This window comes from Sinocyclocheilus grahami, unplaced genomic scaffold (genome assembly GCF_001515645.1).
Source record: "Sinocyclocheilus grahami isolate Dianchi unplaced genomic scaffold, SAMN03320097.WGS_v1.1 scaffold1476.1, whole genome shotgun sequence".
In the NCBI taxonomy this organism is placed as follows: Eukaryota; Metazoa; Chordata; class Actinopteri; order Cypriniformes; family Cyprinidae; genus Sinocyclocheilus; species Sinocyclocheilus grahami.
In genome coordinates this window covers 40,278-52,869 of record NW_015506655.1, presented here as the reverse complement: position 1 = coordinate 52,869, position 12,592 = coordinate 40,278, and the positions used below count along the sequence as shown (strand labels likewise).

The window sequence follows — 12,592 nt, the reverse complement described above, 5'->3', positions numbered from 1 at the left end:
TGTCGCGTTCCGAACGTTGTTTAAGCAACATACACCGGTATTGCGGTATTTTAAAAATTAATATCATAACAAAAATAAACACCGGTATTCGGTATGAACCGGTATACCGTCCAGCACTACGATTGTGATCGCTGAATAAATACACTTACTCAATCGCTGTTGTTTTAATAGAGAAATAGACTATTGCAATTATGGAATTAGTGGAATTACTAGGAATTTCACTGTTATAATATTTTTCGTTTGTTTTAGCTGTTTTCATAATGTACTCAGGGAGATTGCATAAGTCTTTGGTGTTGATTTATATAATAAAAAGCCTATAATAAATCAGTACACTAGATGAGGTAAAATACACCATGTATGTGTCCACATTCTATTGATTTGTGCTTACTGAAGAAAGTGCAATACCTGAAATGCAAAAGTTAATTTCTCAAATGACAACAATCATTATGATTATAATTTTGAAAAAAATAATAATTATCAGTTTAACCATTATACAGAATGACGAAAATGTGACTAATATTTAATTAAGTAGACTAAAATACTTCAGGTTTTCTTCGACTAAAACTAGACTAAAATACTTCAGATTTTCTTGGACTAAAACTTGACTAAAACTAAACAGGGTAAGGTTGACTAAATATGATAAAAACTAACAAGGACATTTTAGCCCGGGACTAAGACTAAAATGAAAATAGCTGACAAAATTAACACTATTTGATTGCCAAATAATTTAAAGCATAAAAGAAAAAACATACAAAAATAAGGTTGTTAACAATGGTACAATAGTAAATAAAACTTATTTTAACTGAAAATAAGTTTCAAAATTAAATATACATATACAGTGGGTACGGAAAGTATTCAAACCCCCTTAAATTTTTCACTCTTTGTTATATTGCAGCCATTTGCAAGACACATGAAAGCCCGCATGGAGTTTGCTAAAAAACACCTGAATAAGATTCTCTGGTCTGATGAGACCAAGATATAACTTTTTGGCCTTAATTCTAAGCGGTATGTGTGGAGAAAGCCAGGCACTGCTCATCACCTGTCCAATACAGTCCCAACAGTGAAGCATGGTGGTGGCAGTATCATGCTGTGGGGGGGTTTTTCAGGTGCAGGGACAGGACGACTGGTTGCAATTGAGGGAAAGATGAATGCGGCCAAGTACAGGAATATCCTGGACGAAAACCATCTCCAGAGTGATCAGGACTTCAGACTGGGCCGAAGGTTTACCTTCCAACAAGCCAATGACCCTAAGCACACAGCTAAAATAATGAAGGAGTGGCTTCACAACAACTCTGTGACTGTTCTTGAATGGCCGAGCCAGAGCCCTGACTTAAACCCAATTGAGCATCTCTGGAGAGACCTAAAAATGGCTGTCCACCAACGTTTACCATCCAACCTGACAGAACTGGAGAGGATCTGCAAGGAGGAATGACAGAGGATCCCCAAATCCAGGTGTGAAAAACTTGTTGCATCTTTCCCAAAAAGACTCATGGCTGTATTAGATCAAAAGGGACATTTTTGCAGATGTCAACAATTCTGTGTTTTTCTGTCAATATGGGGTGCTGTGTGTACATTGAGGAAAAAAAATTAACTTAAATGATTTTAGCAAATGGCTGCAATATAACAAAGAGTGAAAAATTTAAGGGGGTCTGAATACTTTCCGTACCCACTGTATATATCCTTACACGTGCACATCTACAGGATGTCGCTCACTCACATGCATAATGCCATACTGTACACTTTAAATATGCACTAGCTACATCGACTAATGTACATAACAGCCAGTCATGCCCAATTCACCTTGACCTATACACATGCAAGATGATTGCTGTGCATTATGAATGCATACACGCACACATTGCATGAAAGCTGGTGTTGTCATGTCTTATACAGAGACAAGCATAACAGAGGAATGACAGAAAATGGTTTTGCTCCTGGTGTTTGATAGAAGATAGAAATTTCAGAGCAGATTGAAGCTACTTGTAAGCATCAGATAATCCTCTGCATCCACTCAGCTTTCTGCTTTATTGATTCCTCTGGTGATGAACACTGCTCTTCTATGCAACGTGAAAGTGCTCTATCTCACTCAGTCTTTATCAAGCCCTGAGAGAAAACCAGAGTCTGCTGGTGGAGTGATCAGATGGATGCTCTCTTCTGATCATCCCTCCAGTGATATTCCAGTATGAGCCGGACAGGATCAGGTGCTCTGGGCTGCTTTGGATACAGAGGGATTACTGAGCGCCTGTGATTTATAGAATATCAATATAATCATATGCTTGCAGTTTTTTCAGATGATGAGAAACCAAAGTTATTACTAATGAGAGAAAAAATAGGAGATATTAAGGAGGATTTTATTCTTTAAATTAGAATTAAATTTTGCAGAATTTAAAATGTAGTGTTTTATTTTTTATGAAATTAAAATTTAGCATATTTTAAATACATATTTCTAGTCCTGTTTCATGACAGTGCATGTTATTTAAAAAAAAAGTTAATCTCATAACCTCTTATTTGATCCACCTCTATACATCATAATACAGCAAGGCTAAAAATATAAACAAAGTGTTTTTGAACAAATTAGTTTGGTTGAATAGATGAAAGACAGTCACTTGTTTTGTTACCAAATCAATCACCATTTTTGAACAAATAGGTTATGATTCAGTGACTCTTTCATAAAAAAGTAATTTGTTGCCACCCAATGGAGTAACAATGTAACTGCAGAAAAAAATCTAGGCCTAATTGAGTGTATTAAACCAAAGTTATTACTAATGAGAGAAAAAATAGGAGATATTAAGGAGGATTTTATTCTTTAAATTAGAATTAAATTTTGCAGAATTTAAAATGTAGTGTTTTATTTTTTATGAAATTAAAATTTAGCATATTTTAAATACATATTTCTAGTCCTGTTTCATGACAGTGCATGTTATTTAAAAAAAAAGTTAATCTCATAACCTCTTATTTGATCCACCTCTATACATCATAATACAGCAAGGCTAAAAATATAAACAAAGTGTTTTTGAACAAATTAGTTTGGTTGAATAGATGAAAGACAGTCACTTGTTTTGTTACCAAATCAATCACCATTTTTGAACAAATAGGTTATGATTCAGTGACTCTTTCATAAAAGAGTAATTTGTTGCCACCCAATGGAGTAACAATGTAACTGCAGAAAAAAATCTAGGCCTAATTGAGTGTATTTATTTGTATGACAAAACTTGTGCAAAATAAATAATTAAATTAATAAGATATAAATGTTTATTTAATACAATATTAAATAACCACTGAAAATAAAATTTAATTGAACACCAAGGCTAATTGTTGTATAATTTGTTTCAAAAAACACTCAAATTATCTTAACACATTGTCATATAAACAGTAATGTTACAGTCTATAAATGTGATGTATAGTTGTATAGACCGTTTCAGCATGAATGAGGAGCTTTAGCTGGTTTTGTAATCATACTGCAGTATGTTTTCTAATCTTGTGAAATCTAATAGAAAATGAATCAGTTTCATATGATTCCCCCCCAACCCCCCCCGCACATCTTTCGTTCACTTCATGGAACAAACTGCTGAACGCTTCAGATGTTTCAATATTCTTCAAGCTCTTCTGAGCCGTCTTCAAAAAACACTCAAATTATCTTAACACATTGTCATATAAACAGTAATGTTACAGTCTATAAATGTGATGTATAGTTGTATAGACCGTTTCAGCATGAATGAGGAGCTTTAGCTGGTTTTGTAATCATACTGCAGTATGTTTTCTAATCTTGTGAAATCTAATAGAAAATGAATCAGTTTCATATGATTCCCCCCCAACCCCCCCGCACATCTTTCGTTCACTTCATGGAACAAACTGCTGAACGCTTCAGATGTTTCAATATTCTTCAAGCTCTTCTGAGCCGTCGCTCTCGGAATAGAGAGCAAATATCTGTTTCTGTGAGATAAAAACCCAGGGATACTGTTTGCTTGGACATAAATGAAATTGGAAAGAGACTGATGTGTCTGCCAAATCCAATTAAAGTGAGTATTGGCCTAATGTGTTTCAGGCTGTAATCATTGAGGGATGGGAGCAGATTTCATATTATTCTGATTTCTAATGATCAGGTTTGTCACAGCTCCTGAGTTTGTGTGTGGGTGAGTTTTCCTGTGTATGTGTCTGTGCATTAGTGTTTTTTTTTTTTTTGATTGTCAATGCACTGCGTGTCTATGTTTATGCTGTTAATGATGCCTAAGGGTTTATTAAGAAGTTAATGGTTTTGGCTAAAACAAAGACTCTTAATTGATCCTATGTGAATGTTTGATTCCAACTAATTAAGCACACCACAGTAGGGTATTGTAACGTGATCTCTATTTAGCACAGCACCTGCACCAGAAGTTGGACACAAATTACTGCATGATGGATGGATGGATGGATGGATGGATCGATAGATAGATAGATCTTTTTGAAATTGAATATATTATATACTCACTGATCAGTATACAGCATTTAGGGTCCTATGATTTCCGCGATGTGGAAACCACGGACGGAATCGTGAGATCCAGTCATAAAAACGGAATTTACTGTATAATGCAGAATGTCACAGAATTGACCAAATTTACCCTCATAGCAACCTGGAGCAACTTGAAGGAATCGTGACAGAAATATTATTTAATGTTATGATAGTACTACTACTATTAATAATACAATTATTATTAAAACATTATTTTAAAGGAATATTTACCGGATTTTTAGCAACAACAAAAAAAAATGAAATACACAAAACAGTATTTCTGTAAAAAATTAAAATAAAAAAATTAATAAAATAATAATAAATTGGTATTTTCCCCTTAAAATCAATTAATTAGAGATGCTTTTGATTATTAATATTTAATTAAACTATTAAAATGGAATCTAGTAAATTAATGGAAAACGGTATTTAGTAAAAAAAAAAAAAAAAAAAAAAAAAAAAAAAATTGTGGGGAAAAACATATTCCTTAGGGCCTTAAAATTTAATTTTTGTTAAACTTTTAATAAATTGCTGTTTAATATAGTAAATTTCAAGATTTATTTTAATTGCACATGCTTTTTGATGAATAAAATGTAGGGTTGTCAGTTCAACGCGTCAACTTAATTAATTAGTTGCACTGGCCCTGCCCCAGACCTGTACATCATCTTACATTTCATATAGTTGACTGTTGAGAAATATATGCAGTACCATAAATGCAGTTATGCCCTAAAATTCAAGATATCGGTGCAAAAAATGCCCCTGTACGTGTTTTTGTCTCATATTTATATCATATGATAAGCGATATTAACGTTACACGAGCAGCAAGAGCAATAGGCCTATCACACGAGTGCTTTTTGTCCCAAATATCACGAGTTTGAATGTGATTTTATACAACAGTTCAGTAAATAAGAAGTTGGTATTATGTTATATTTTAAACACAATATTATGTGTTTTTGCTCAATTTTGCAGAGAACATATTACCTTTAAATCCATAGCAGAATTGTTGTGCGTCTCAGAGCAACACAACAGTGTTTAATTTCTGAATTAATCCACGTTTTAAACGAATCGAGTGAATCAATGATTCAAGACCAATAGAGAGAGCCGAGTACTTCATTCCTAAATGAATCAGCCGTTTGAATGAATCATAAAGGCATTTACCGCCACCTGCTGGCAGACTTAGTTTCTTATTTAGAGTATCATTTCATTAAAAAATAAATAAAAATAAAAACATTAAAGGGATAGTTCACCCAAAAAATTTTTTATTGTCATTTACTCATCAAAATTTTCTTTTGTGGAACATAAAATAAGTTATTTTGAAAACTGTTGGTAACAAAGCTGTTTTAGTTACCAATGATTTTCATTGTATGAACAAAAAATACTGAGATGTTTCTCAAATTATCTTCTTTTATGTTCCATAGTTTAAGTTAGGCCGTTATAGCCTAAATGCTTATGTGTAATTAATTTTGTTGAATCAAATAAAATGTTTATTTCTAAAGCTACAATTTGTAATGTCTTCTTGATACTTTCTCATTTAACACAAAAAAAGCTGTAAATAATCTTTTGTGGATATTTTCAGTCAAATTTATTTTGCAATTAATTAGATTAATTAATCGAAACATCATGTAATGAATTAGATAAAAAATGATAATCGAATGACAGCCCTAATAAAATGTAATTTATCCATTAAAACAGAGCCTAGAAAAATGTAAACAGAAAAAAATGTAATCTAGAAAAATTAAAATGCAAAAAAACGGAATTTGGGAAAAAACATAAAATGGATTTCATAGGGCCCTAGGCATTTAACAGTTTAGACGAGCAAACTGTGGTAATTATTCAAACTGTAATTATATCTCAAAATGCTCATAAATGCTGGAAAATCCCACAGAGATACAGTAACTAGCAAACTGTTGGTTTACTGTTGCTTTGACAGGAGATGCGGGAAACAGTGTTTAATTCACATGACTAATTAGCGTGACATTTGTGAGCAGGTTTAACCTTCTTTTATTATAAACGCATCTGTAGCAGATGAGGAGGAAGTCCCTTTGAACCGAGATGTTTAATTAGCGATTCATTTGATGAAGCCTTGTAAGCAGGCTAATTATTTCGCTATCAGCAATTATTCCATCATGCGATACAACATCTTTGTGTTATGAGTTCAGCACGGTGATAGTTGCTCATCAAAATACATCTGAGTGGAACATTTATGCTTTCACCTCAAAGATGTAATGCATCCATTAATGCATCCGTTTTCCTGCCAACAATGACTGTGATGCATTGTAATAAGGAAATAAAAGATGTGGCCACCATCTACAATTGAGCTTGTCATGGTGACGTTTTGAAATCTTTTTACCTTTGATTGCATGTCCTTAGGTGGTCCTCTAAGTGCATGCTTGAACACAACCCACACAGTAAAGCATACCAATCTATTCGTGTCTATTTTTATATTTCACATGTATGTGCATTTATTTGACATATATACGTCCATATGGTGTGTATTTATCTATAGGGCTGACTGGCAGCAGCTTTAACGTTAAATGTAATAGTGATATCAGAGAGCTGTCTGAGAGCATCTCTCTCTTTCTCTCTTCTCTGTCCATCAGAAGGCATAGCATCCTTGAGTGTCGTGTTGTTGAGAGGTGTGAGGTGAGGAGTTGGTCACATTGTCAGGGTGTATGTATGTTTATTAGTCTGCTATTGTGTGGGTGGGGATGTCCGATGTCAGCATTGGTTAAGTAAGGGGGCTCTTTGTGCGCCTGACCTCAAAAAAACTAAACAAAAAAAACACAAGTGACAGTTTGCTTAGATCATGTGTTAAAGCCAGCTAGTAATATGACTCAAGGTCAGAGCCTTTCCTACCCTATAGCTCTATATTTCTCTCTCTCTCTCCTTTTCTCCCTCCATCAGTGCTGTTTGACAGCTCCGTAGGGACAGGAATACAGCGTAGTTATGATTGAAGAGATGGCCCTCTGTCAACATGAGGTTGAACTTGATTTTTACATTTTCTGAAGAAAATGTCAAAAGTCCATGCCTGTGCATAACTCATTGGGAGCGCCAGTGATCCTCCAGGGGGCGCAAGATAACTTAAAATTAAAATATAATAAATTAACAAATTTTATGATTATATGTTCAATAATTTAAATGTATATAAATAATCAGCCACTCTCTTGTAGGCCTACGTATTCTGTGATATTCTATGTTTCGGAGCAGCTCAAGCTGTTTTGCGCTGTGTGAAATAGCCTACAGACTAAACGGAGCATATACGCATACTACAGCTCACAGCTAGATAAAAGAAGCCAGTGTTGCGATGGATGACGATTGTTATCAAGGTAAAGATGATTACAGTGACATACAGGAGTAACATTAAGCACGCTTGTGTCTGTTATTATTGATGCTCAAATTAATGTGCGCTCTCGCCATACTGATCACTATAACATCATATTTCTGCTTGAACACAGTGCACTCATGGACACGGACATCAAAACCAACGCCGTAAAACTAAATAAACAGGACGAATATATAACAAACATCAGTCACCCATTCAATTACACGGAAAACATGCATATGGCTTTAAACTCGTAAATGAAAAAAAAAATACATCCACATACCACTTTTGCCTGCTTGTGAACTAAGAGGGGTTCACATCTTGAAGTTTCTTTCTTGGATGGCTTATATTCATAAAGAGAAACAACTTAATCCTTGTGATAACATCATTGCATCATTGCATGTGGATGACAAAACAGGAAGTGAAGTACAAAGCAAGATGAGAATAAAATAAAACAACTAAAACTCTTCAAAAGAATAAATATTTTCAAATAAACAACAGTTGAGTGTAGAAATCACAATGAGCATTGTAAAATAACCAAAATATAAAATTATACAAATTAAACTAATCAATAGTGAAATGAGTGAGTGCTTAAGTACACAAGTGCCATCTAGTGGAAATAGATATAATGAACTCAGATACCCTTTGTGACAGAAAATAGAAAACTTTGAGGCAGCAAATACACACGTAGTTGTCAAATGTAATGTACAGCTAGTGTTTTATGATGGATGCTTGCGTGTTTTGGAGAAGTTTTTGCGGATGGTGTTTATGTACATATGGGCATCAGACGCTCCCAACATGATCGCTTGTTCTGACAGAGGAACTATTCACTGATGACATCAACCCACCTTCAGAGTTTCCACACATTCAGAATGTTTCCATTTTTCATTCGTATTTTGGCATGTTTAGTGATTCTGAATGGAACCGTATAGTAGTTTATTTGCAGTCCTTTGGCATCTCTCTGTGGTCTTGTTTGGTATGGCAGGTTGACGTGCTTATTTGTTAAAGTTACTGTATAATTGAGATTTAAGTTGTAAAGAATATCTGCAGTGACATTTTTGCAAAGTATGTTTGAACACAGAATGTTTAAATCTATCTTAAAAGAGGGAAAGTGTCGGGAATGACATCTGCATGCTTATGAGTGATTCACTCTTGAATTATCAGGGATTGATATAATGATAACCACAGTACTGAACTGGACAAAATTTATGAGAAAATGTGCATTAAGGCTAGAGCATCCTTACTAATTTCAGAAGCACCCTCCGTGATTTAATTCTACAACCTATCAGTAACTACTATCAAGATTATGCAAAACTGCCCTATTCCATTCAGTGCAAGTCATCAGAATAATATAAACACCATGGCTTTCACTTTTAAATTAAATTCACTTACAAATTAGCAGCAATTCGGCGTAAAGCAATTGTTCGTTTTTAGTTCGTTTGAGTTTTCCCTCTTTTCCTCAATTTCCTTGACTTTTAAATAGCTTAAAAGCACCGCGCGCATTTTACTTTCGCTTTTGAACTAGCGGCAATTCGGCGTTAATTGCTTGAATCCAGTTCAAACAACAACAAAATACAACTTCAAATTCAATTTAGCTTATATACAGTATATCATAGAACTTTTATTAACAAAATAATTCAAAATACACCATTCTATAGGCTATGCATAATATAAAATAACAAATAACTTACACAAAGTTTAAATAGGAAGACAAAACTGAAAATCAGCAAACATTGTGGAACCAAGTAAATAAGAAATATAGAATGTTTATTAGCAAAACGAATAAGAAAGCTTGGAGGCATGGCATACACCTTGATGTCAAATAAAATAAATTACAAGTTTAAATAAAGTAAAAATCAGCAAACATTGTGGATCCAATTAAATAAGAAACTAATGTTTACAAAAACTTCCAAAATCACCTTAGATAAACGGCAAAAGTCAACAGGCTTTTCAAAATCCAAAATACTGCCAAACAGGCGCTTTTGCATTTCGTAAATCATCCGCTATCATCTTGTCTCACCTCACTCTTCTTGTCAGTCAGCTCCACTCACTCTCCTCACGTGATAAATTAAATCTGATCTGTGATGAACTGTCATTAGGCACGCTGCATTGAGCAGCCGCTTTCAGTTTTTAATTGTAGTGTCTGTTCTCTAACTGAATTTTTATTACTAAAAAAATCTAAACAATGGTGGGGGACGATGCTGCGGTGGGCAAGTGATGCAACTGGTGTTGCGACTTAATAATGTTATCACCTCCAACACCATCTATCACAGCAAGCCTAGCATGAAGGCCAACTAGTGTTACCCTTTTGAATACAGCCTTATTGAGCATATACACTAGTCAGCATTTGAAGTGGATCAAACCCTTTCATCAAAGTTGTCCTAAAACCTAAATGCATTCTTATCTTTGGAAAACTTTGATTAACTTTTTTAATCCACTTCAAATTTTGACTACTGTATAAAATAATATCTATGCTTTTTGGTTTCTAGGGTATTTGGTAGGGTGGTTGCTATTCTGGATAGTTTCTTGGAGGATGCTTGGGTTTCTGGTTTATTTGAATCTCTAATAATCAGCCATAGTAGAAAAAAACATTTATATGGAAGTGAAGCCACATAAAAGCCTGTGCTGTGCCATTTACGGCCTGACAAATGTGGCATATTAAATGCATATATAGCTCATTTCATTTCACACAAGAGCAGCAACAGCAGCTAAGTTAAGAATTGGCTCTTTCCAGTCATGATGTGAAGAGCTCCATAAAGCCATGATGTTTAGTGTTGGGTAGAAAGTCTGCATTATTCGAAGGTGTGAATCACGTATATTAAATTGTATTGACTTTGAGGCATACCCTATACACGCTAAAGCGAAAGTGACAAGGCTTGCCTCAAAATCACTTTATTTTCCATGCCTCATGTTTTTTGCATGCTGCACAGCACCTTTTGCCCCACACAATGTGTGAGATTTAGTGATTTGATGAGATCTCTGGAGGAAGAGCCATGCCATTAATCGAATAATTGATCGGTCCTCCATTTGCAGCTTTCTAATTGGCCGGTGAATGTTCGTGAGCCCTGGATGAACCCCAGTGAGTCGGCTCTCTGAGGAGTCTAGAGTCTGACGCGCAGTTATTAAGAAAAGGGCTGAAGTGTTTGCGTTTAGGTGTCTCTGTCAAACTGCAATAGCCTGTGTCATTCAGTCCTGCCACGACTTTTTCACTGTGCCTGCTGTATTCTGTCAGAAATCAGATAAATGCCTTTGAAACATCTGTCATATTGTTACAAACGTCAATCACGGAGGAGGTGGAAGGCTCATGAATAAGCCCACCTGTTGAATTATGGATGTTATAGCAGTCAATCGTGCTATATTCTTTCCTTCTCTGTGTGCAGTGGCTAATGCTCTCTTTCTCATCTCTTCTCTCTCTCTCTCTCGCTCTCTCTCTCCCCAGGCCCTTTCCATCAGAGGACACAGCGCTGAATGAAGATGATGTGTACCGGAGCTTGGAGGAGCTGGCAGAGTAAGTGTTTTAAATCATAGAAACAGAATATAATGGCAAGGAATAAATAGTCTCTCATTTTAACTGTTCACGGTGTATTTTCAGTTCACTGGCTATTAGGGTTCTTTAAGGTGTGGTCACATTTCAGTGAAATTTTGTGGGCAAAAAAAGATTCATTGTTTATTATCAATAGTGTAGAGTGGTAAGAAGTCACTTTCAAACCAAGAAGCTTTCTGTTGGTCACCACAGCAATTTTGTGACTAATTTGAATGAGCATTATCTGCATGGGGAACTTTTTTGCAAAACGGTACACTTGGATTTCTTTTGAAATGACTACAAAATTTCACCAAGAAACAAAATGTACTCTCCTAAGGTCACACATATGTGCCATTGTCACATAGTACTTGATATTTTTCTCGGCATGAACCAACAGCATTAGTTTGTGATCACTAGAAAAGCATTAGGATTGTTTTTTTTGTGATTTCTGGGATGTATTTCCATTTGTATGTCAGTACTAATCCTTGGAATTAATTTGATTTAAAAACGATACTTTATAGTGTGATAATGCCACGAGTAATCAAAATGTCCTGGGATTTATATGCATTATATGGTTGAAATGTCCTGCTTCCAACCTCTAAGCATTAGAGTCATGCTATTTGGAATGCTCTGACCTCCTCCTGAAATACAATGGACCATTGCTTTATTTGTTGGCATCTTGGAAATCGTCAAATGATGAAGTCATTGAATTTGCCCAGGCTGACCTGAAGTTGGATGTCCTAGTGTGCTGTTCCAGTGATTATATTAGGTGACTAGGACTTGGTAGAATTCCAAGTTCAGTGTTTATGGAGTGCTGCATTTATTAGTTAACTAACTGAATCCAACTGTTATGGAATGAAATGATTTATTAGTCACATCTGCAACCCACCATCCTAGTCTCTGATTGGTCCAGTAACCCTGGTACAAATAGCCAGGCGGTAAAAGCTCTTCCGGTTACCATGGCTCGGAGCATGGCAGGATGGCAGTGTGGGCGTTAAGAGGAGTAAGGGAGAATGAGGGAGGGGGTTGTGACAGTGGTGACAGGCCTGATTCCTCACTGATTAATTGTGAATAATTAGGCAGCTGGGCGGATAGGTGTCATTCATCAGAGGAGGACGGCGTTCTTTAAGCATGTTAGTGCAGACTGCATACATTAAACCTCTCACAATGCCTGTTACAAACTTCTGTGGAGCTGTAAATGGAGATGAGCTTATGTCAGACCTCAACAGTCTCCATTAAATAGCAGCCCAAAGAAACACAG

The 12,592-nt window shown here is 35.4% G+C and overlaps 1 protein-coding gene across 1 annotated transcript in view; it reads left to right on the top strand.

Moving 5' to 3' along the window:
* Positions 1–12,592, top strand: part of vav2 (vav 2 guanine nucleotide exchange factor) — a 145,878-nt gene that overhangs the window by 96,176 nt on the left and 37,110 nt on the right. Inside the window, exon 3 of the mRNA XM_016256792.1 lies at positions 11,189–11,316. Within this exon, the coding sequence (XP_016112278.1) occupies positions 11,189–11,316 (128 nt within the window). The remainder of the gene's footprint in view (positions 1–11,188; positions 11,317–12,592) is intronic.